The sequence below is a fragment of the Sciurus carolinensis genome, chromosome 2, assembly GCF_902686445.1.
Source record: "Sciurus carolinensis chromosome 2, mSciCar1.2, whole genome shotgun sequence".
NCBI lineage: Eukaryota > Metazoa > Chordata > Mammalia > Rodentia > Sciuridae > Sciurus > Sciurus carolinensis.
In genome coordinates this window covers 11,672,657-11,693,684 of record NC_062214.1, presented here as the reverse complement: position 1 = coordinate 11,693,684, position 21,028 = coordinate 11,672,657, and the positions used below count along the sequence as shown (strand labels likewise).

The 21,028-nt window shown below is 58.2% G+C and overlaps 1 protein-coding gene across 1 annotated transcript in view; it reads right to left on the bottom strand.

The window, feature by feature from the left end:
• The window catches only part of Prex1 (phosphatidylinositol-3,4,5-trisphosphate dependent Rac exchange factor 1), a 144,661-nt gene extending 137,120 nt beyond the window's left edge, over window positions 1–7,541 (bottom strand). The window contains exon 1 of the mRNA XM_047539776.1: window positions 7,184–7,541. Coding sequence (XP_047395732.1) covers window positions 7,184–7,402 — 219 coding nt within the window. The 5' untranslated portion in view covers window positions 7,403–7,541. The remainder of the gene's footprint in view (window positions 1–7,183) is intronic.
• Between the last annotated feature and the right edge of the window lie 13,487 nt (window positions 7,542–21,028).

The window sequence follows — 21,028 nt, the reverse complement described above, 5'->3', positions numbered from 1 at the left end:
CTGTGCGCTCACGGAGTGAGCTTCTCCAGTAGTGCCCACTGCCACGCCGGCTGCGGCCTTGCCCTCCTGGCAGAAGCTTCTCGCGGAAACTGCCCCCTGCTCCCCAGCAGGAAAAAGCACAGGACCCTAAGCCCTGGTGGCTGAGGCCACCTGCTTCCACCAGCCATGAGTGGCCCCAGTCATGCCAGCCTGAAATTGTCACGCCTCCCCTGGCCCAGGATCAAGGGATCGGCTGTCAGTCCCGCCCGGGGAAGGAACCCGGCAGTAAACAGAGCCAGTGTCCGACCGCAAGGCAGGAGAGCAGCGGGCAGGCCCCCTTCTGCTCCTGAAGGAGCTGGGAAAATAAAAACAAACGGGGCCGCACACAGGGGCCTGCGGCTCCAGCAACTCTGAGAGGAAAATGGAAAGTTCAAGGCCAGCCTCAGCAACTCAGCAAGACGCCCAGCAACTCAGGGAGACCCTGTCTCAAAATTAAAAATCAAAAGAGGAGCGGGGAACGTAGATCAGTTAGAGTGCTCCGGAGTTCAATTCCCAACTCCTAAATAAGTAAGCATCAAAATCCACACAGCCTGGGCTGGGCTGGGGCGTGGAGTAGATGCTTGCCTAGCACGTGCGAGGCACTGGGTTTGATCCTCAGCACCACATACAAAAATAAATAAAATTAAATAAGGGTATTGCGTCCACCTACAACTAAAAATATTTACAAAACAGATACACACAGGCCTGCAAGGCTGGGGACTCCCTGCCTCCTGGGCTTCCTTGTGGAGGACAGGGTCGCCCCAGAGCCCCAGCCCCGGCTCAGAGCTCAGGGACACCAGTGTGACCCAGGGATTACTGTGCTCGCTTCCTGGAGACAGCTCGGGGGGCTAAAGTCTGATGGGGAGGCCAGGGTGACAGTGGAGCCCAAGGTCACAGAAGGACGGAGCAGGGACCTGAACTCAGGTGCTGCACTCTGGAGTCTCCTGTGTGAACCATGATCCACCGAGCCAGCCGCACCGCGGGGTCTGCTGACCTGAGCGCACACGTGCACACTGCCTGCTACACAAGGGGTCTGACAGCTCAGCCCTCAGCTGGGAGCCACCCTGTACCGCCCCGGACACCTGGCCACGTCTGCAGACAGTTTTGATTATCCCACCAGGAGGCTGCTCTGGTGTCCAGCGTGTGGGGACCAGGGATGCTGCTGGACGTCCTGCCACGCACAGGACGCCCACATGCTGAGGACTGGGGCAGCCACAGGACTTGCCCCATCCGCACCCCAGACCCTCTTTAAGGGGGACCTGGATCCTGGCTAAGACATGCGTCCCCAGAGGAGGACTGCCCAGGGCCCTGGACAGAACCACTGACAAGCGACAGAGCCAGGGCCCTCAGCCCAGACCAGGGCCCCTCCGCTCTGCAGACCACAGCGTGCCTCACCTACAGGACGAGGACATCAGCCACAGTGACCCATCAGTTTGTGCATAAGCTCTGTGCTTCCTGAACTCTTGGACAAGAATCAGCTCTGACCTAGCGCCTGGGGAACAGGCTGAGGGACACACACACTGGGCCAGCCCAGCCTGTCACCCTCTCCTGCCAGGATTCCGACCAGAGGGTATTATCTGCTGGGAAAAGGAAATCACAAAACTCAGAGGAGCTGGGTGCTCCTGCAGCCAGGCCTGGCCGGCCTCAAAGACTTAACTCACAGGACCTCTGGGGAGGGGAGGGGGAGGGGAGGGGAGGGGGAGGGGAGGGGAGGGGGAGGGGAGGGGAAGGGGAGGGGAGGGGGAGGCCAGGCCGGGCAGCTGGCAGAGAGGATGTGGGCTCCTCCTCCAGGGAGGCCGAGCCCGCAGGTCCTCAGCCCACTGGCCTGACAGAGGACACTCTCTGGAAAGGGCTGCCCTGAGGTCTCACAAGCCAGGAACACCAACCCCATCCATCTCTTCCCAAAGTGACAGCTAAACGGCTCCCGGGACCACGGTGAAGGGCCTCAGTGTGCTCCTGGACACCGGCTCATTCAAATGCAGGGCTGCACGTCCACTGCCCCAGGAGGAGGCCCACATCTGCCCGCTGAGGCCCCGAAATACCTGCACGCCGGAGACGCCTGTGGGCTGTGGGCGACTCGACCCAGCTCTGCTGCCACACTCAAAACCCGGCCCTCCAACCCGCTGGCATTTGGTTGTTTTCACCAAAACGCTTCCGTGACTTCCTGGCCCAGGCTCCCTGGCATCCCAAAGCTGAGCTCATTTGAACCTCGCTTAATTCTGGCCCCTCAGGCAGCCGGGCCGTCTCTCGAGGGCAGGAATTTTTCTCAGGAACCCAGCCTCAAGTCGGAGCAGTTCAGAGCAGCAGAGAAGAGTGTCGGCTGCGCAGCCAGACCACCCGGGTTCAAATGCCAGTTCCAGCAGGCTGTGTGATCTTGGGAATGTGACCTGGCCTCTCCATGTCTTTGTTTCAATTGTAAAATGGGAAGCACAAAAACCTCTGTGACTTTCGAGTTAATCCATGGACGATACTTTACACAGGGCTTGCGAATGCTAGCCAATTATTATTACTATAGCTGTATCAATCTAATAGCCATGCCGAAAATAACATTTTTTTGAAATAAATTCACACACATATGCACAATTTTATATAAAAAGGATGCTACAAAAATTAAAGAAAGTTAAATTTTACTAAGTGAAATTTCTTAGAACACTTTTTTCCTTTTTTCTCTTCCTGCTGGTCTTTCTCCACGAGATGCACATCAGTCCGACCTCTGCAGGCTCTTGCAACCTTACACATGTGTCGTGATTATGATTACGATTTATTTTCCAAAAGCGGACCTGTGTAACACACTCTTCCTGGTATGCTCCTTTTCCAAACAGCACCACTTAGAAGTTCCCCGAGTCACTAGGCGCATCATTCTGTCTCGGTAATCAAAAGATGTACCCCCATTCAGCTCTTGACCCCCATTTCTCCCTAGCGTGAGACTAGGAGAGCAGAATGTTCTTGAAGAATAAAAAAAGTGACAACACAAAACCACAGCTTCTTGTTTGGCCAGCAATGCTCCAGCGAGAAGAGAGACGCTGGCCTCCTCCCTCAAAAAGCGGAACCACAGCGCGCTCGGGGCTTCCTGCTCACAGCCTCTGTCCACAGAGCCCAGCCAGCAGGTTCCCTCTGGGTGCCTGGGAGTGACAGGTCTCTGTCCTGAGCCAAGGGGTGCCCTTCAGGGGGCTGCAGACGGACCCCCACCCACGCCTGCCCTCTTCCTGTCCCTGCCCAGCTGGCACGCCCATCATGGGACCCTGGAGCACCTGCCCCTGAGCCTTCCCCTGCCAGGCAGATCCCCAGAGGCGGGGCCCAGACCCACTGGGTCTCCTCCTAAGCGGAAGTCCTCCAGCCCCAGAGTCCTTCTCTGGCCCCTGTTGCTGGACATCCCCAAGAAAGCCACCCTGACACTCCAAGCACCCCAACATGCTTGGCACTGTCCTGGAACTTCCACTCCAGGCCCATTCATGCTGTGTGACGCCAGGGCACCTGCAGCACAGACGGGGACACTGAGACCTGCTGCAGGCGGGCCATCTGCCCAGAGTCGCCTATGGTCGGAGTGGGGGAAGCCAGGATTTGCACACCAGCAGCCTGGCTCACGCCATGAACCGACCCGGGGTGCGGAGCATACAGGCGGCCGGACATGCTCCACAGTTGTGCCCACTCTGTGGACAGAGAACAGGCATCACAGAGGGGAAGTGACAGGAGCAGGCCAGGAGGAGGTGAGGGTCACACGGACTGGGCTCCAGTCCCAGTTCTGCCCCCCTGACAACTCTCGCACCATGAGCCTGGCCCTTATTTTACAGAACCGGCTAGGGACACAGGTCCTGGGATAGGGCAGCAGGGTGGAATCCCAGCAACTCTCGAGGGGTCCCGGGGCAGCCCGCTTGGGCTCACCTGCCTCGGTTTCCTCATCTGTCAACGGGCAAGATTAAGTGAGCTGACACGGGCAGTACTTAATGTGAGGAGCACTCCACCCGGCTGTCACCATCCTGCTGGCCCTCCCACCAGCACACGGGGAGCGTCCCACGCAGACAGGCTTCCAGAAGGTGGAACCCAAGGTCCTGAGTCAAGTCCCCAGGCACTGTTACCCTCTGGGGTGTACCCAAGCCAGATCCAGCGTCTCCATGAGAGGGCTGTCCTTATCCCCAGGACTCTCAAATCCCAAAACAGCACACCCTGGGCAACGGGAGGGGTGCAGTCCAGCACCGGAAGGAGTGGGGGAAGCAGTGAGACTGGGGAGGAACCACAGAGCCCCAGGCCCGGAACCAACAAGACCGCCACTTCCTGGGGCCCAAGTTAGAAGGTCAAAAGAAAACTCGCTTCAAGCCCGTCCTCCTCAGTGCTCAGACCCCACTTCCTCCAGGCAGCCCTCCCTGACCACCCTGCTCTCTGGATGCTGATCCGTGCTACCTGTTTAATTATCGTGTAACAGTAATAACTAATACGACTCAGCCTACAGGCCCTGCCCTACGGGCTTTACACTCACGTAACTTCCTTATCCTCTTAAAAAACTGTAACATGGGACCTATCATCACCCCGATTGTACAGATAAGGAAAGTAAGACTCAAAAAGATGCCAGCTCGCCCAAGGTTACAAGTCCAAGGACTCCACCAAAGCAGCCTGCCTCCGCAGAGTCCAGCCTTGGACTTGGATTTTTGTTGTTGTTGTTGTTGTTGATTTTTGCTTCTTGCAGTCCTGGAGATTGACCCCAGAGGCGCTCTACTACCAAGCTCTATCCCCAGCCTTCTTATTTTTTATTTTGAGACACAGCCTCACTAAGTTGTTGAGGCTGGGCTCAAACTGTGATCCTCCTGCCTCAGCCTCCCAAGTTGCTAGACTGCAGGCACGTGCCACCACAGCGGGCAGACTTAGAATTTTTAAGCACCTATTTTGTCACCCTGGGTTAGATGGTGTTCTCCTGAAGGGCGAGCCTGGACCTGGTTTCCCCGAATCTCCCCTGGTGCTCAGTAGAGGCTTCTTGCCCCGGGGCACACAAGGAAGCTAGGGTGGCCCTGTAAGGCCTGCCACTGCCACATGGAACTGGAAGCAGGCAGGGACTGCCCACAGCCTTCCATGCCAGGAGGCAGGGGGATCCCTTAGCAAGGGTAAAGCTGGGGAGAGAGGGTCGCAGAAGACCAGCACAGCATGCAGGCTGCCAGCCTGGCCGCCAGGAGAGCCCTGGTAACCAGCGGCGCCTGCAGCACTAGGCCCCAGGTTCCCGGACTGAAAGGCCCTGGGCCACCCAGGGGCCCTTCCCTAAGGGCAAAGGAGAGGGCTCCCCCCGGCCCCGAGCAAGGACCAGCTGCTCAGGTTACATAATCAGTCTGCACCTGGCACCAGCCTGGGGACACACGAAGGACAGGCAGCGAAGAAGGCGGGATTCGCCTACCCTTGTTTACAGGTGGGGAAACTGAGGCAGAAAAGACTGCGCAGTGGGTCCAGGACTGAACGGACACAGCACAAGAAAACGGGAGGTGCTCAGAAGCGTCCGGGACCTGAAGCACAAGTGATCCTTTCTTCACCGATTCTTTCATAACAAGAATGTTGACTCCAATCAATTTCCATTATTCCAGCTTCCTGGGACTCTACACATGGATGATTTAAAACCACAGTTAACGCCACACAATCCACATCTGCTCTGAAACGCCATCTCGGGCAAGGGCGTGGGGGGAGCAGTATATTTTCTTTCCCATTAATATAAAAATTGGTGTACGTTTCTGTTTCTCTTCCAGACTGAGGAGCAGGGAGTGGTTCAGAGGGAGAAGCGAGGAGTTCCCTAGAATCTGACATCGCTTAGAGATGCCAATGCTGTCTACATCTTTAATTCAGAAACTGCCACCTTCAAATGCAGAGATTCAAGTGTGCAGGCGCGTGCATGCGTGTGCGTGTGTGTGCACGCGGGAGAGAGGGGGAGAGAGAGAGAGAGAGAGAGAGAGAGAGAGAGAGAGAGAAGGAGAACAGTGAGAGGAAGAGATGGGAAAGACAGTCAACTTGCCTTATTCTTACAGTCCTTTCTAGAAGGGTCTTTGGTCCAAGGGCTTGCAATGTGTGTGCACGAACCCCTCCCCCACTCACCGGGCCTTTCACGGGGAGAAGGGCACAGGGCTCCCTCTTCCCTGATAAGGGCACAGGTCTCACACAGCTTCCACTGCACCCAAGCCCCAGAGAAGGTCCCTCTTCACCACAGAGGCTGGGAGCTGCAGAGCCTGGCTCTGGGGTCTCTGAAAAGCCGCCACCCCCACAGGGGCCCTCCCTGAACCAGGATTAAGACTTCCTAGAGCAGAGACGGGAGTGAATGAGGACCCAGCAGGAGGCATGGAGATTAAAGCCTCTGGAGTCTCTAACTTCCATCCAAGCTCTGCCCCTCCCACCCCCACCACCTCTGGCCACTTTTCTCACTTCCTAGGATTGTAGGGAAGTGGCCCCTTCCTCCCCCCACCCCCACCGAGAAGAAAAAAGAAAGGAGGCAAAAAGTGCAGCCTAGAATAGCAGTTTAAAGCCCTAGCTGGGACAGCCCTGGTTGGAAGTTCAATATCTCCACTTCACCAGCTGTGTGATCCTGAGCAAGTTATTCAACATCTCTGGAGCTACACTCTCCAAATCTTGCAAATAGGGTAAAGAGTCGCCCCTACTCCATGAGTCACTGGCAAAGGTTAAACCTGCTAAAGACATATGTGAGGTCCTGGCACACACCGAGCGCTCAGCTGCTATTTTACAATGTGGTTTTGCAAACTTGGAGAGGGGAGGCCAGTTAGGAGCTTCCACTCGGAGTCCTGTGTTAGCAACCGGCTCTCCCAGCTCCAGCAAAAAGCGTGCAGGGGGCCGTCCCTGGGCCTTTGCGGGTCCCGGTCCTTCCTCCGGGTTTCGCCCCACTCTTTTCGGCGCGGGGGGACGCTGGACTCCAGGGTGTGGGGTCGACGCTGGACTCCGGTCCCACCGCACGGCCGCCGTGCACCGGGCGGCGAAGTTGTTCCCCCGGCGAAACGCGGCGGCGCCGGTCCCTGAGCCCCTGCCCCGCGGATGTAACTGATTTTAAAACTACTCCAAAGGCTGAACGGCGGGGACCGGGAGGCAGGGACAAAAGGGCAGCGCGGCGGGGCGGGCCCGCGGCCACAGGTTGCGGGACCGCGGCGGGGCCGGCGGCCGGAGCGAGCCGAGCCCGCGCCCGGCGACTCACCGACTGCAGGAAGCGCAAGGTGCCCACGTAGTCCCTCTCGGTGCCCAGGATCTCGTTGAGGACGCAGAGGCGGAGGCGCAGCTGGCGCTCGGACTCGCGGGCAGCCGCGCACGGGCCGGGGCCGGGGCCGGGCGCCGCGGCGCCGGGGGCCCGGGGGTCGGGCTGCGCGCCGTCCGCAGCCGCGTCGCCGCCGGGGTCGCTGCCGCCGGGTCCCTCCATCCTGGCCGCCGCGCGCCGCGGCTCCCCCGCGCCCAGCTCGCGCCCAGGGGCTCAGGCGTCCAGGCGCCGCATCCCGGACGGGGCGCGCGGGCGGCCGGCTCGGAGCGGGCCGCGCGGCGGCGGGGGCGGGGCGGGCGCGGCGGGAGGGGCGCGGGCTCGCAGACCGCGGCCGCCGCCCCCGCCGCCAGGGAGCGTCTGCCAAGTGCCACGCCGCGCTCCCGCCGCAGAGCGCTCGGCGCGCGCGGGCCCCGGAGGCGCGCCGCGCGCCCGGCGCCGACGTCGGAAGCTCGGCGGGGCGCGGGCGGGAGCCTCCGGAAGGGCGCGCGGCGCGGGCGTGGGGAGCGGAGCCCGCACTCGGTGCCCCGCCGCGTGGCGCCCGGCCGCGGGCTACGCCTCCAGCCGCACACGCGCGACCCCCAAGCGCGGGCGCACGGCGCAGGGCGGGCTGCCGGAGTGGCCGGCGAGCGGCCCCGGCCAGCACCGCCCGGGCAGGAAGAGGGGGAGAGGGGCGGCCACCGCCCGATGGCGACGCCCGCACCGCACGCCCGGGCCTGGGTGCCCTGGGGCCTGCCACGACCTTGGGAAGAAGTGTGCGTGCTCGCGCCAGCTCGCTCTCTTCTCTTCCCCCGCCGTGTTCTTTCTTCCCTTCTTTTCCGCTTCTTTCTGAACTCCTCTGCCCCATGACCTTGCCCTTCCCACCTTTCCCATTAGAAATTGCCCCTGCCCCCTCCCCCTCCCTTGCACCCACCACCCGGATAAGACCTTGGGAAATCCAGCTTCTAGTCCAATGTGACCTTGATAATAAGGGAACCACTTGAAAGATGTCCTCCCCTGCCTTAGAGGGAGCTGAGGAAAGAGGGGGCTCCACCCAGCCCCCTGCCTCACGGGGTAACTGCTGGCCTGCGCTGGTCTTGGGCCTGGGCCCTTAGTGTTTCCCTCCGTGCAATGGGAATGACAGTGGTATCTACTGCTAGGGGCCTGTCGCGGGTGGGCAGTACTTGCAACAGCTCTCAGCACTGGGAAAGTTCTCTGCCAGAGTTTGTTCTTAATTGCTACCGTGTTTGTGAACGGCTCTTTGGGCCTGACCCCTCTATGCCATCCCTAACCCGCCCAGTTGCCAGGCTGAAGATCGTATTTTCTCTGAGGTAGATCAGCTGAATCACGTAATAGCCCCCTCTAGACTATAATCAAGATCTTCAGAGCAGGAACATTATTGCTTATTTATCTCTGTTCCAGACGCCTGGGACTGTTCTCCCAGTGACCTCAGGGTGAATTCTGCAAGTGCCTACCGACAGGGAGAGAATGTGGCTTCTGCCCCCCAGCACAGGTGCATTCAGTCTGGTCTTGGGGTGCCTGAGGTGTACAGAGTAAAGCGTGTCAGTAGTGAGCCCTTTGGGTGTGGGCAGTGGAGCCAAAGTTATCCAAAAGGTGGCTGGCCTTTCGTTCCCCGAATTCCTCACAGAGTGGTAAAGGGCTCTGGAACAGCTCTGCTGTGTGGCCTTAGGGTGGTCACGATGCCGCACTGAGCCTCAGTTGCCTTGTTGCCTGGTCTTGAGACTGACCCTATCTTCCACAAGAGGAGAGTTGGTGGGAGCGTCATGGATCTGGAATGAAACGGGCTCGCCTCCATGTCCCACCCCCAAACCTAACTGGCCCCGTGATTTTAGCCAAGACGCTTCACCCTGCTAAGCCTCAGTTTCCTAATTTGTAAGTTCTACGTAAGTCGGGCTTCTTAAACTTGCCCTGTTGACGTTCACTGTTGTAGGGGGGCCTCCTGTGTACTGTAGGACATTCAGAAGCTTATGTACCCTCAAGACCAGTAGCACCCCTCCCCAGCTGTGGGAGCCACAGCCATCCCGCGACCCTGCCAGGTGTCTGCTGGGAGACAGAGCTGCCCCCAGTCCAGGACCAGAGATAAAGACCCTGACACAAACAGCGGGCACCCAGTAGGTGCTCAGCAAATGCTAGTCCCCTTCTCAGCCAGGGAAGCTTGCTTCAAGTTCACACCCCCAAAAAGAAGGTCAGGACCTTCCCACACTGTGACTGAGACCATCTCCGGCCCGCGCCCGTGGCCTGCCCACTCTAGCTCCCTGGGATGCCTGCGGGATTCCCCCTCCCCGCCACCCTCCGTACGATGATACAGCTTTTAATAAGATGCTTGGGGCTTGCTGGTGCGGCTGCCCTCTGAACTGAGAGTCCCAGTTCCTCCACCTGAGGAGGTGGCAGGAGTCCCAAGTGAGCGTGGGGGAGCGTGGAGCACGCGGTGTGCGGGTAGGGAGGCTTTCCTACAGCCTGCTCTCCGTTCTCTGGTTGAGCGCTAATACTTTAGGGTGCATTTGACTGCAAGGAGAAAAAATGGGCTACCGAGGGCTTCAGACAGAAGGACGTTGTTTATTTAGCAAGAGCCTAGAAGACATTGGTTCCCAAGGTGGTTCAGAACTTGGCGATGTCATCAAGGCACCTCTGTCCCCATCATGGAGGTTTTTACCCCCAGGTTTGGGGCCTCACAGTCACAAGATAGCTGCTGAAAGGGCACCATTGCCTCCTCACACAGCAAGGCCATGATAGGAAAGAAAAGGACAAAGACGCCTCTGACTCCTCTGTGCCTGTCTTATCAGGTCACCTCTGACCTCAGCAGGTCAGAGCTGGGCCATGTGGCCACCCTCGAATGTTCCGTGACCCAAGAGCAAAGCCTGCCCCCACTGACTTAGATCAGCCCTGCCTCATTCCTGGGACATGGCTGCCAGAACATCTCGGGCTCTGTTGTCAAGCGAGGGATTGCGCATGGGTGGCACCTAAAAGCGTCTGCCACAGACATGCCCGCCCTGGGGGAGGTGCCAAGACTGCAGAGGTGAACAGCCCACAGCGCTCAGGCCTCCACCACGTGATTCCAGCAGGAGGGATGGCCCAGCAGGGGACGGTGGACTCAGAGGACTTAGCCAGTTCCTTCTGTGGTTCAACAGGTACATGATGAGGGCCTGCCAGGCACCAGCTAGGGGACCGCAGGGAAGACAGCAGATAAGTCCTGCCCTTCAGTCAGAGCAGGGAACGAAGGGAAGTGAGCAAAGAAACAGTGAATAAACCAGATCCTTTCAGAGGCCTGCAAAGGATGCAGTGGGAAACAGAGCTGGTTGGTGGCACCTGCAGGCCATCAGCCCAGGTCACTGCCCGCCCCAGACCTCCTGACTCAGGGCACCACTCTTGCCTGGATCCAGGGGGACTCCATGGTCAGGGCCTGGCTGCTCCCCAGTTAATCCTGGCACAGAGCAATCCCCTGAACCCAACAGGAGACGCAAACCCAGGCTCGGGGAGATGGTCTTTTCCTGTCCCTGCTTCAGCCTTGACCTCTTCTCCCTTCTTCCCCGTCACCCCAGCCGTCCCCTCCAGGACCTCCGGTGGGGAGCCCTCAGGTCCCATGCACATATCTCAGAGCCGGCTTGGGACAGGCTGTAGCGGGGGATCAGTCACTAAAAGAACAGGGAGGGAGGGGGAAGAAAGGAAAAGATTAAAAAAAACCTTTGGGTTCAGGGGAGGGGAAAGTGATGATAAGGACAGGGAAATTCTCTTCCCCGGGGACAATTTTAGAGTCCCCGTTGCCATGCTCCTCACACATGCTGGGAAATACCATCGTGGCTTGGTTTCCTAAGTTTCGCAGTCGGTGGGGGAGAAGACTCTGCTGCCTGGAAACATCAGACAGTTCCTCATCCTCTGACAAGACCCTATCAGGTTCTGTGGCCTCAGGGCCTGCGAGCCCTCTCCCTAAGCTTCCTCTAAAAGAAAAATTAATTAAGAGAAAGCAAGAGGAGAGGAGGGACTTTTTTTTTTACCCGTCCCAAGTTGAATAAGCCAGGTGCAAAGTGAGTTGCTGGCCTGCCCAGGAGTGTCAGTCATCTTCCACATGCAAATGAGTTCTCAGTAAATCAGGCTTCTCCCCGGCCTGAGCACTGAGAGCAGCTTTCTGAGAAGAGGGAAGTGGCCTGGTCGCCCTTGGAACTGGACAGAACAGCTGGACAGCTGAACCCAATGCTGGTCACGAGGACCGGGGCTCATTGCTTCAGATGAAAATACAATTGTCTTCCAGACAGTCAGTGGCGCCACCTCTGCCGGCCCACCAAAACCCCTCCCAAGACAGCGTGCTGCCGGAAGCAGACCTCTCCAGCGGGCTCAGGTTCAAATGTGATTGGCACTTGATAGACATCAGATGAAGTTGGAATCCAGAGTTTTGCCAAATCACGGTGGTGCCACAAAACACTGGGAGGAAGTAGAGAGGGAACTTCCTAGAACCCTGGGTTCAGAGTCCCCTGTCCTGGACACCTGTGTCTTCTCCTCCAAACTTTGGACATTCTTGTGCTCTAGAGACCCGCTGCCTGGGTTCAAATCCCAGCCCTACCACTTTTATGGAAATGACTCAACCTCTCTGGGCAGCAATGTCCCTTGTCTGTAAACCGGGGCCTTTGAGTTCCTACTTCACAGGGTTGTTGTGCAGCCCAAAATACTTCCTAGATCCAAAGTGCTTAGCAGGCCCCTGACCCTCAGCTGGCGGTTAGCTGTGCTGCGTGATGAAGCCATGATGCACAGAAGTGAGCCGACCTGCTGAGACCCACGAGGGAGGGCGGCGCTGACCCAAGGAAGGTGCAAAACAACGGGGACGGAGTCTACAGCTGTGATGTCACCAAGCTCCTGAATTGACCCACTGCGGCACCTCTGGACGTCCTGTCTTGGCATTTTCCTTGTTGTTTAAGCCAGTTGGAACGTCAGACAGTTCCTCACCCCTGACAAGGCCCTGTCAAGACACAGCAAAGCGTCCTAAGCTGCCCCTCCCTTTCTGTGGATTGCTCCCCACTTGGAGGGCCCCTGTATTGACAGACGAGCGCACACCCCAGCGTGCATGAGGCAGACAACCCCGCGCAGGCTGTCGTCTCAGCATAATTATTAATAACTCCCCGGTTTGCACCATATGGCCACCTAGCCTTCCACATAAGCACTGCTGTGCTTCTGCTCCTCTTATAAAAGGCAGATGACCCCCAGGGTGTCACCTCTACCAGGTCACTTTCCCAGTGGAGCAAAGACCTAAGGTTCATACCCGAAGGCTGGGTTTGGGGGATAAAAGATAAGAAAACAGTTCAGAAAGACATTGGCACATAGAAGTAAAGTTTGCACCTTCGTCTAGGGCAGAGATGGACCTGGATGATGTGTCTTGAAATTTCGCAGCAGGAATGCCAGATGGTTTCCACAGACCTACTGGACACACGCTCATATGTCTGGTTTTTGTTGTTTTTTTTTTTTTTTTTTTCCATTTTGTGTCCCAGACTGAAAGCACAAAAATAGGGCTGCCCGGTCCGAATCCAGACACCTGGCAACACCAGCGGCGACTTCCCCTGAGAGCCAACGGTTTCGTTTCAGCCAGCAGAAACGTAAACAGCCACACCCTCTCCAAACGCCACTTGCACTGTGGCTGTCTTCCAGATTTCCAGCAAGAGTACCATCTTTGCGGAGAGGAGGGGGTTCCAAGCAGTCAGGCCACCTCCGCTGCGCGCCGTGCTCCGGGTATACGGAGGTGCGACTCGGAACCCCCACCCTGCCATCCAGCGGCCTGGTTTGCAGATGAGAAAACAGAGAAGAACCAGAGGACGCTGGCTGCGTCAGGACAGAGGCTAGCGGTGTGCGTCTCTCCGCGTAGTGACGGGACTGTGAGGTGGGGGCTGGCTTTCCTTCACGTGTACCCGGCATCAGCCACTAAGACAGGCACCAGGCCCCTCGGTGCGGGGCCCCGGGCACCCTCCAGCTGTGTTCTCACCCATCTTCACCTGGCCGAGATGGCCACTCGGGGGCCACCAACCAGCCACCAAGAAGAGAAAGGGGCAGGGAAGGAAGGCAGGGTCCTGCGAGGCACCGAGCTGGCAGTCCCCTGCGTCACTTCTGCCTCGCTGGTCAGAAGTTTGCCACCCCAGTGTGTCTGACCCTGAATCCAGGCCACAGGGCTGTCCCCCCACAGGCGTCCCGGTGGACTGTGGGAGTCCTGTCCCCGCATGCGGCAACAGGGCCAGGCAGGGAAACGGCAGCCGGCAGAGTGAACAAATAAACGGACTCCAGTGGAGAAAACCCTCCCGGAAAGTGCAGCTCGGTTCCAGGCACCGAGGACAGGCCAGCGAGCAAGACAGACGAGAGACGCAGAGCTGCCTTCCGTGCTCGAAGACAGAGGCCCCAGATGGAGAAAAAGAAACAGCCGAACGCCACGGAGGGCTGGGCAGGCCACTCCAGGGGCGAGGAGGTGACCCTCGGGAAGAGGCCAGCGCAGGTGTGGCCTGCAGGCAGGACAGCCAGCACAGGGGCAGGAGGCCGGAGTGACCAGGGAAGGGCAGCAGCAGAGCAGTGAGGGAGAGAGGGCAGCCCCGTGGTGGCACCAAGGCCGGAGCCGGGACGGTTCTCAGCAGGGGAGAGACTCTGCCTCGGGTGCTAACAGGGCCTCCATGGCCCCTGGGAGACAGGCTGCCTCCGACGTGAGGGCAGCTTCCTCCTTCTGAGAGGAAGAGCTCCGCACAGTTCTGACGTCACAGCCTCCTCATACCCAGAGCCAGCGAGGGCCGAGGGCTGGCCCGAGACGCAGGGAGGCCGAGGCTGGGCCCTGGCTGCTCCTCAGGGGCCAGCCGGAGCTGTGTGTGTGCTGCCTGCCTGTCCACCTGCCGCCCTTTATGAAAGCTTGCCCTGCCCTTTCAGTTCTCTGAAAATGATGATTTAAAACAAAACCTCCCCTGTCTTCCTCCAAAGCTGATCTTGAATAAGGCCCGTTGTCCTGCCAACTCACGGGTCCAGGAGCCGCGCCTCTTAGTTTGGCACAATTACCAGAATAGAACCACAGGGGAGGTCAGCCGCAGGAAGGCCCCACCAGGAGGGTACTGCAACTGTCCAGGCCAGAGACAAGGATGGGCGGCCACAGTGTGATACCAGAGAAGGGGAGAAGCCATCGGCCTGATGGAGCTGAGGGGATCTGCTAAAAACCGAGGGATGAAGATAAAGTCACCCGGGACACCCAGGTTTTCAGTCTGAACAACCGGAATGCTGGCTCAGCTTTCACCAGGACAGGGGAGTCTGGAGGAGGGACTCCGCTGGTGGAGAAGATGGGCACGCAGGTTGGGCAGTTACATGGCCACTTGATGTCCCAGTGAGGCACTGGGTGAACAGCCAGATCCGCAATCCCAAGGGCAGGCCGGGGAGAGGTCTCCCAGAGATGCCAACCTGGCATTGTCAGGAGGTCAGCCACAGCTCAGCCAGGGACGCCGGGAGGTGACCAGGGAGGGCAGGTGGTGGAGAGGGGGACGGGGCGGAGCCCTGGGCCACACCAGCGTTCGTCACTGAGCCTACGAGGGCAGGTGTCATTGAGGGTCACTTCTAGCGGTTCACCGAGCTTCCTGGCTTCTTTAGGAAAACTGGACATAGCAGTGGACACTTGTTTCCTCTGGTGTTGAAGTGGGCAGAGGTGGCGTGCACAGTCTCCGCCTTCGGAGCCTCAGTGTCCCCCTCGGGCAGGTGGGGAAGTAGGAGCCACTGTCTCTGCCAGGTCTCCAGGGAAGCTGAGGCCACGAGGCCTGACAGAACCCAACCTGCTTGAAACAGGAGCAGGAGCCCCTTCCCCCATCCCGGGGGTCGGCCCTCAGAAATGGGAGGAGAGGGGAAGGTAAGGGAGATTCAGAGGCAGCAAAGGCAGAGTGCAGAGAGCTCCACGCCACGCCGAGGGCAGCCGAGCTAAGAAAGCCGAGGGGAAGGAGCACGTTGTGCGGGACTCCATTTACACAGAGCTCGGCGCGCCAGGAAGAGGGGGCACCCCACGTGTTTCCCCGCAGGTCGGCAGGCCTGTGGGATTCTGCGAGTCCTTCAGGGGCCTAAGGGGCCTGGCCTCTGGCAACGTTCTTCCTTTTTTTAATTTATTTTTTGAGTCCTGGGGATGAACGCAGGGGTGTTTTACTACTGAGCTGCATCCGCCCTTATAATTTTTTTTCTTTTTATTTGAAGACAGGGTCTGGCTAAGTTGCTGAGGCTGGCCTCAAACTCGCCATCCTCCCACCTCAGCCTCCTGAGTCACTAGGATTACAAGCGTGCAGGCCTCCGTCCCCGGGACAGTGTTCTGTTTCTTAACCTACGTGGTGTCATGGGGGTTTGTTTACGATAATGTGTTATGTTTATGTTTAAGCACTTTCCTCTATATTCTGTTTTCCAATTTTAAAAAATGCCCTGAAATCCTTACGAGCACACCCGTGCGCACCTGCACTCGAACCCTCGACGGCTCTCGTCCTGGCAACCTGAACTGCAGCGACGCCGGCGCCGAGGCAAGCTTCCGGCACGAAGATGTTCGTGGCAGCGTCATTAACGACAGCCCTGTGCTCTCACTGGTACTCACTTACATCCAGCCGGGGCTCCACAGTGTGGAGGGTATTTAGCCATTGAGAAGTCTGCTCAGAGTACTTAATGAACTAGGAAAAACACTCATGATCAAGGGGAACATGAGGAGGAAAGGAGCAGAATATGAATTATATGTACTAAGTTATTAAAAAGTGAACTTCCAATAAATAAATTACATGTTGACTGTGATCCCAATTTGTCAATTTATGTCACGTGTGTGTGTAAATGACAGGAGTAGTCACGTCTCAGGGCTGGAATAAGAGTATTGTTTTCTTTTTTTTTTTTTTTTTTGCGGTGCTGGGGATCAAACCCAGGGCCTTGTGCTTGCCAGGCGAGCGCTCTACCAGCTGAGCTAGATCCCCAGCCCGACTATTGTTTTCTTTATACGTTCCTCCCAAACGTCCTGCAGCGTAGGTGCATGACTGCTCGGTTGTGTTTTTGTTGCTGTTGCTCTTTTCTTGTGGCACTGGAAATGGAACCCAGGGGTGCTCTACTACTCAGCTGTGTCCCAGCCCCTTGTATTTTTTATCTTGAGACAGAGTCCCATTAAGTTGCTTAGGGCCTTGCTTAATTTCTGAGGCTGGTCTCAAACCTGCGATCCTCCTGCCTCAGCCTCCCGAGTCGCTCCAGGACTACAGGAGCCACCCACCTGCCCAGCTGCTGCTGCTTGGCTGCGTTGCTTCCCCCTCCCGACCTGGACGGCAGATAGACAGGGCAGCGGACCGCACTGCTGGGCTCACAGGCAGCATGGCCCGTGGCCGCGGCTTTGCTTTACCTCCTTCTTCCTCTTGCCTCCATCTCGTGGCCCACGCCTGTGCTTCCCCTCTCCCCACAGACACCCACACAGGGATATTTAAAGGATGTTCTTTCCATCCATCTGCCATACATTTGTTTGGATCAACGTGTATCCAAATAGACATAGTAAACCATAAAGGGCTCGGACGCACTGTGTCTGTGTGTCCCTGCGGTTTGAACGAAGGTGCAGAGCTGCGCCCCGCTCCCTGCTGGCTCCTGGGCGCCCTGTCGTGAGCTCCGCCCCACTGCTCGAGCCAGGGGCTCTGGGCTTGGTGTTTGGGGTGCAAGAACCCCTGGGAGAGACGGCGCTGCTCCCTGGCGCGGTTTCCTTCTCGCCCTGGGCACACGCAGCCTCGCTTCCTGGCCTCCACCGCCCGTGGGTGGAGCCACCTGAGGCCCGGCCCTGGAAGCTGGCACTTCTGCCGGCCGAGCAGCGGCTCCCTCAGCTCCCTCCTTCTCGCCCTGCTAGCTGATTGGGACGACGACCCCAGAGCGGCTTGGAAGCCACCGGCTAAAGGTGGCAGGGGCCGCCGGTCTGCATGCTGCCTGGGGAGTCAGACTTCGGGCAGGCACCGCGCCTCTGGCCTTGTGCCCAGCGAACCTTCCCTTGGGACTGAGCCCGCGTGTGCCCCAGGGTCCGTCCATCGCCCCGGCTCATCTTCAGCCCAAACAAGCAAACACAAAACCTCGCTCACCCCTTGCCTCGTGCCGGACACTGTCGCCCCAAACTCCCTGAAGCAAGGCCATGAGGAGACCCCCACATGCGTTCCTGTGCGTCTGTAAGCAGGCGGTCAGGTGGTCAGCAGAACTGGCATGGCGGGGCCACACTCTACCTGGCCAAAGCAGCGGCAGAGACGGCGCAGCTTCGTGAGCAGCGACCTCAGAGGTTCTGGTGATCGGTCACCCGAGACAGCACTGCCCACTCGCACACCCTGCTGAGGGCCAGGTGGCTGGCGCTGGGTGGCGGGGGCGCCATCCCACAGAGGGCTTGGGTGTTGCCCTGGGTGTTGCCCTGGCCTGGCCTCTAAGGCTGGCTCCTGGCCATCCTCACGGTTCTGTGAGCCGCCTGTCACTGCCAACAGGTTCACTAGAATGAGTTCTGTCCCGTCCAATGGCAAACCCTTTCCATATGCGTGACCAGGACCCAACAAAGGGCAGATGGTAAATATTTTGGACTTTGTAGGTCATACGGTCTCTGTTGCAACCTAGGCCATGTCTGCAGCTGCACTGTTAAAGCAGCGGAAGGCCACATGTAAATGAATGGGCGTGGCCACGTTCCAATAAAACTTTATCAAAACAGTGGCCCACAGGTTGTAGTTTGCCAATCCCTGAGCTAGAGAGAGAGAGAGAGAGAGAGAGAAAAGGAGGTGTCATCTCTTTAAGTCCCTATGTAGACATTTATGCCTCGTTTCCTGGTCTTAGTTCCCAGGCAAGCCCCGTTCCTTGTCCACGCAGGGGGGTGCTGCACATAGCCTAACACGTTACCTTGCCAGCCACACAGTGATTGAACGACGACATAAGCAATCAGATGAATGCATGAATGAATTGCTTTAATTTAGAGGTGACCCCATGAACAACCCAGGCAGAGACGCATCACAACAGGACTCAGCAGTAGACAACCTGTGCAACAGAACCATGAGCGCCAGGGGAGTCCATCCGAGACAGGGTATCATTCCTTGCCCCGCCACTGCTCCATGGAGACCACCCCCTGCCCTCCCACCCAGCCAGGCTTTATCCCACATCCCGGTGGGCATCCATTTGGGGGTTTGGTTTGCAGATTTCACCACTGATGAAGAGCGAGGGTAATGGTGGATGGCTCCCTTCTCCAAGCAGACTGTTCCAGTGACTAATCCAGCTCTCGCTCCCAGGGTACTTATTTGTCCCAGCAGAATGTGCATGAGTCACCGCCCTTGTGGGAGCTCTCTTTGGAACGCGGCGCTGTGCGTCTGCAGACCTGCAGGCTGGGTGCGGTCGATTCCAGCAGCAACAACCACAGCTGTCAGGCCGTGGGGCCGCGAAGTCGCGCTGCCCAGACTCCTCCCTCGGCCGTCAGCACCCGACTCAGAGAGCCAGGGGGAGACGGAGCGGGCACGACGGGGCTGTGGACTGGTTCGGCGGCCACAGGCTTGACCCCTCTTCCCCCAACGCCCTCCCCTTCTCTTGTGACCCAGCCACAAACGCGCCTCTTCCAAAAAGCCCTCTTGATCATCTGCTTTCAAAGGCCAGCGCTGAAGCCAGGAGTTGCCAATCGAACGAACCCTCTTCGGACCACGCGTGTCCTGCAGTGACCCCTGCAGCCTACGTGGGAGATTCCTGGCTCCCCTCTGTCCCTCCCGCTTCCTTTGGGGAGCGTGAAGCCGTGGCCTCATGGGCACGCCCTCCCCAGCCTGGCGTGGACAGAGCCCAGCTGGGAATCGTGAGATGAAGTCAGAGCTCCCTTCGCCTCTCGGCCTGTGCTGGGGGCCACCGTCCAGCTTCTGGAAGTGCGACGCTGGTCATCTTGATGAGCAGCGAACGTGACCACACCTCACCATGCCCCGTCCAGGGGGTGTTTTAACCACGGTCACTGTGGCTCCCAGGGTGTATCCCCTGGAGTCCACGTGCTGGACCTCACTCCCCAGCGTAAGTGGAGGGAGGCAGAGCCTGGCGAGAGGTGGCCCGGTCACCAGGGTTCTGCCCTCCCAGGGGATTCAGGTGGTCATGGCAAGAGTGGGCTGGTGACCCGAGTGGATCTGTCACAAAAGCAAGCTCAGCCCTCTCTGGCCCTTCTGCCGTCTGCAGGATGAGCCGTGAGAAGTCCTCACCAGGCACCCGCACATGCTCTGGGGCTCCCCAGCCTTTAGGACCACAAGCCGAAGAACTCTCTGTTCCTTATAAATTACCCAGTCTCAGGTATTCCGTTACAGCAGCAGAAAACCAACTGAGACAACACTCGAGTCGCGTCTGTTGAGTAATGAACGGATTGGTTCCCGTCCCTGCCTAATTCCCCGCCCCCTGGGCACTGAGGGTTGAACCAGAGCCTTGTGCAGGTTAGGCGAGTGCTCTATCCCTGAGCCAAATCCCCAGCCCCACCCATCTTTGCTTTGAAACAGGGTCTCCCCAAGTTGCCTAGGCTGGCCTCAAACTCTTTTTTTTTTTTTTTTTTTTTTTTTTGGCGGTGCTGGGGATCGAACCCAGGGCCTTGTGCTTTGGCCTCAAACTCTTGATCCTCCTGCCTCAGCCTTTGGAGTAGCTGGGATTATGGGTGTGCGCCATGGGGCCAAGCTTTACCTAATCTTAAGAAGCCCCACTCTCCTCCCAGGAAGACTGCTGCAGGTCAACCTTAACTCTCCAATATCCGTATTCAGAACTCACCCCTGAAATTGCTTTTCCATATTATCAAGGATCCTTAAGATGCAATGGCAGAAACCCAACTCAAACCAGTTCAGGCAAAACAGGGAATGTATTGGTTCATCTAAGTAAAATGTCTACTTATCTTCAGGCACAGCTGGATCCAGGTGCTCAAAGTGACTGCCTCTTTCTCAAGAGTCTATCTTGGAAGGCTGAATCTGATTGACCAGGACTGGAACATGTGTCAATCACTGGTTCTGAATGACCAGTCCTGTGTCGCGGGTCTGCTGCTAGCAAGGTAACGAGTCCCACCCAAACCTTATGGACTGAGAGGTGGGTATGGGTGGTCCCCAGAGGTGAACTGGGGTCTTAGCTCTAGAAAAGGGGGACGAGGGGCTGGGAACGTACTTGGTTGGAAGAGTGCTTGCCTGGCACGTGCAAAGTTCTGGGTTCAGACCCCAGCACCACCAAAAGGGAAGGAGAGGAAGGGAAGAAGAGGAATAGATGCCGAGAGGTACAATCCAAGGGCTGGGAGAGGCTCCGCCAGCTGCGCCGACCTCCACCCCCACCTGCACCCCAACCTCCACCCCCACCTGCACACTCTGCTTCCCGCGGAGGGAGGCTGTGGTTGGCTGTCCCTCACTCAAGCACCTGCAGTGGCTCCCTACTGTGGACTGAAGTAGCCCTGGCTTGCTCAGCTCGAGTGGAAGACCTCGGCAACATGGTCCCAGTCTTCCCGAGAGGCGGGATCAGTGAGCAGCCCTCCCAAGAACCAGACGAACCCTGGGCGACGGGGAGTCGGGCAGCCAGAGGAGGACACGGGCCCGGAACCCAGAGAGATCCGCCATCCACCCACACTGCTCTCAGGGGCCCCCGTGGGGACCTGCGACCCCACAGGCTGCCTGGCATGCGCGTTGCTCTGGTTTTCACCCTCAGCAGCACGTGCCCCGGTGCCCTGCTCCCCGGTCTCCTGGCTCTGCCACTTCCCACTGGCCTTCCCCAACAGCAGAAGCTGCTCAGGCTTTATCGTCTACACCCACGGAAGACACTACTGCTTACAAACACAATTCCCACTCTCTCTATGGAAAGCCCAGGTTTGACTCT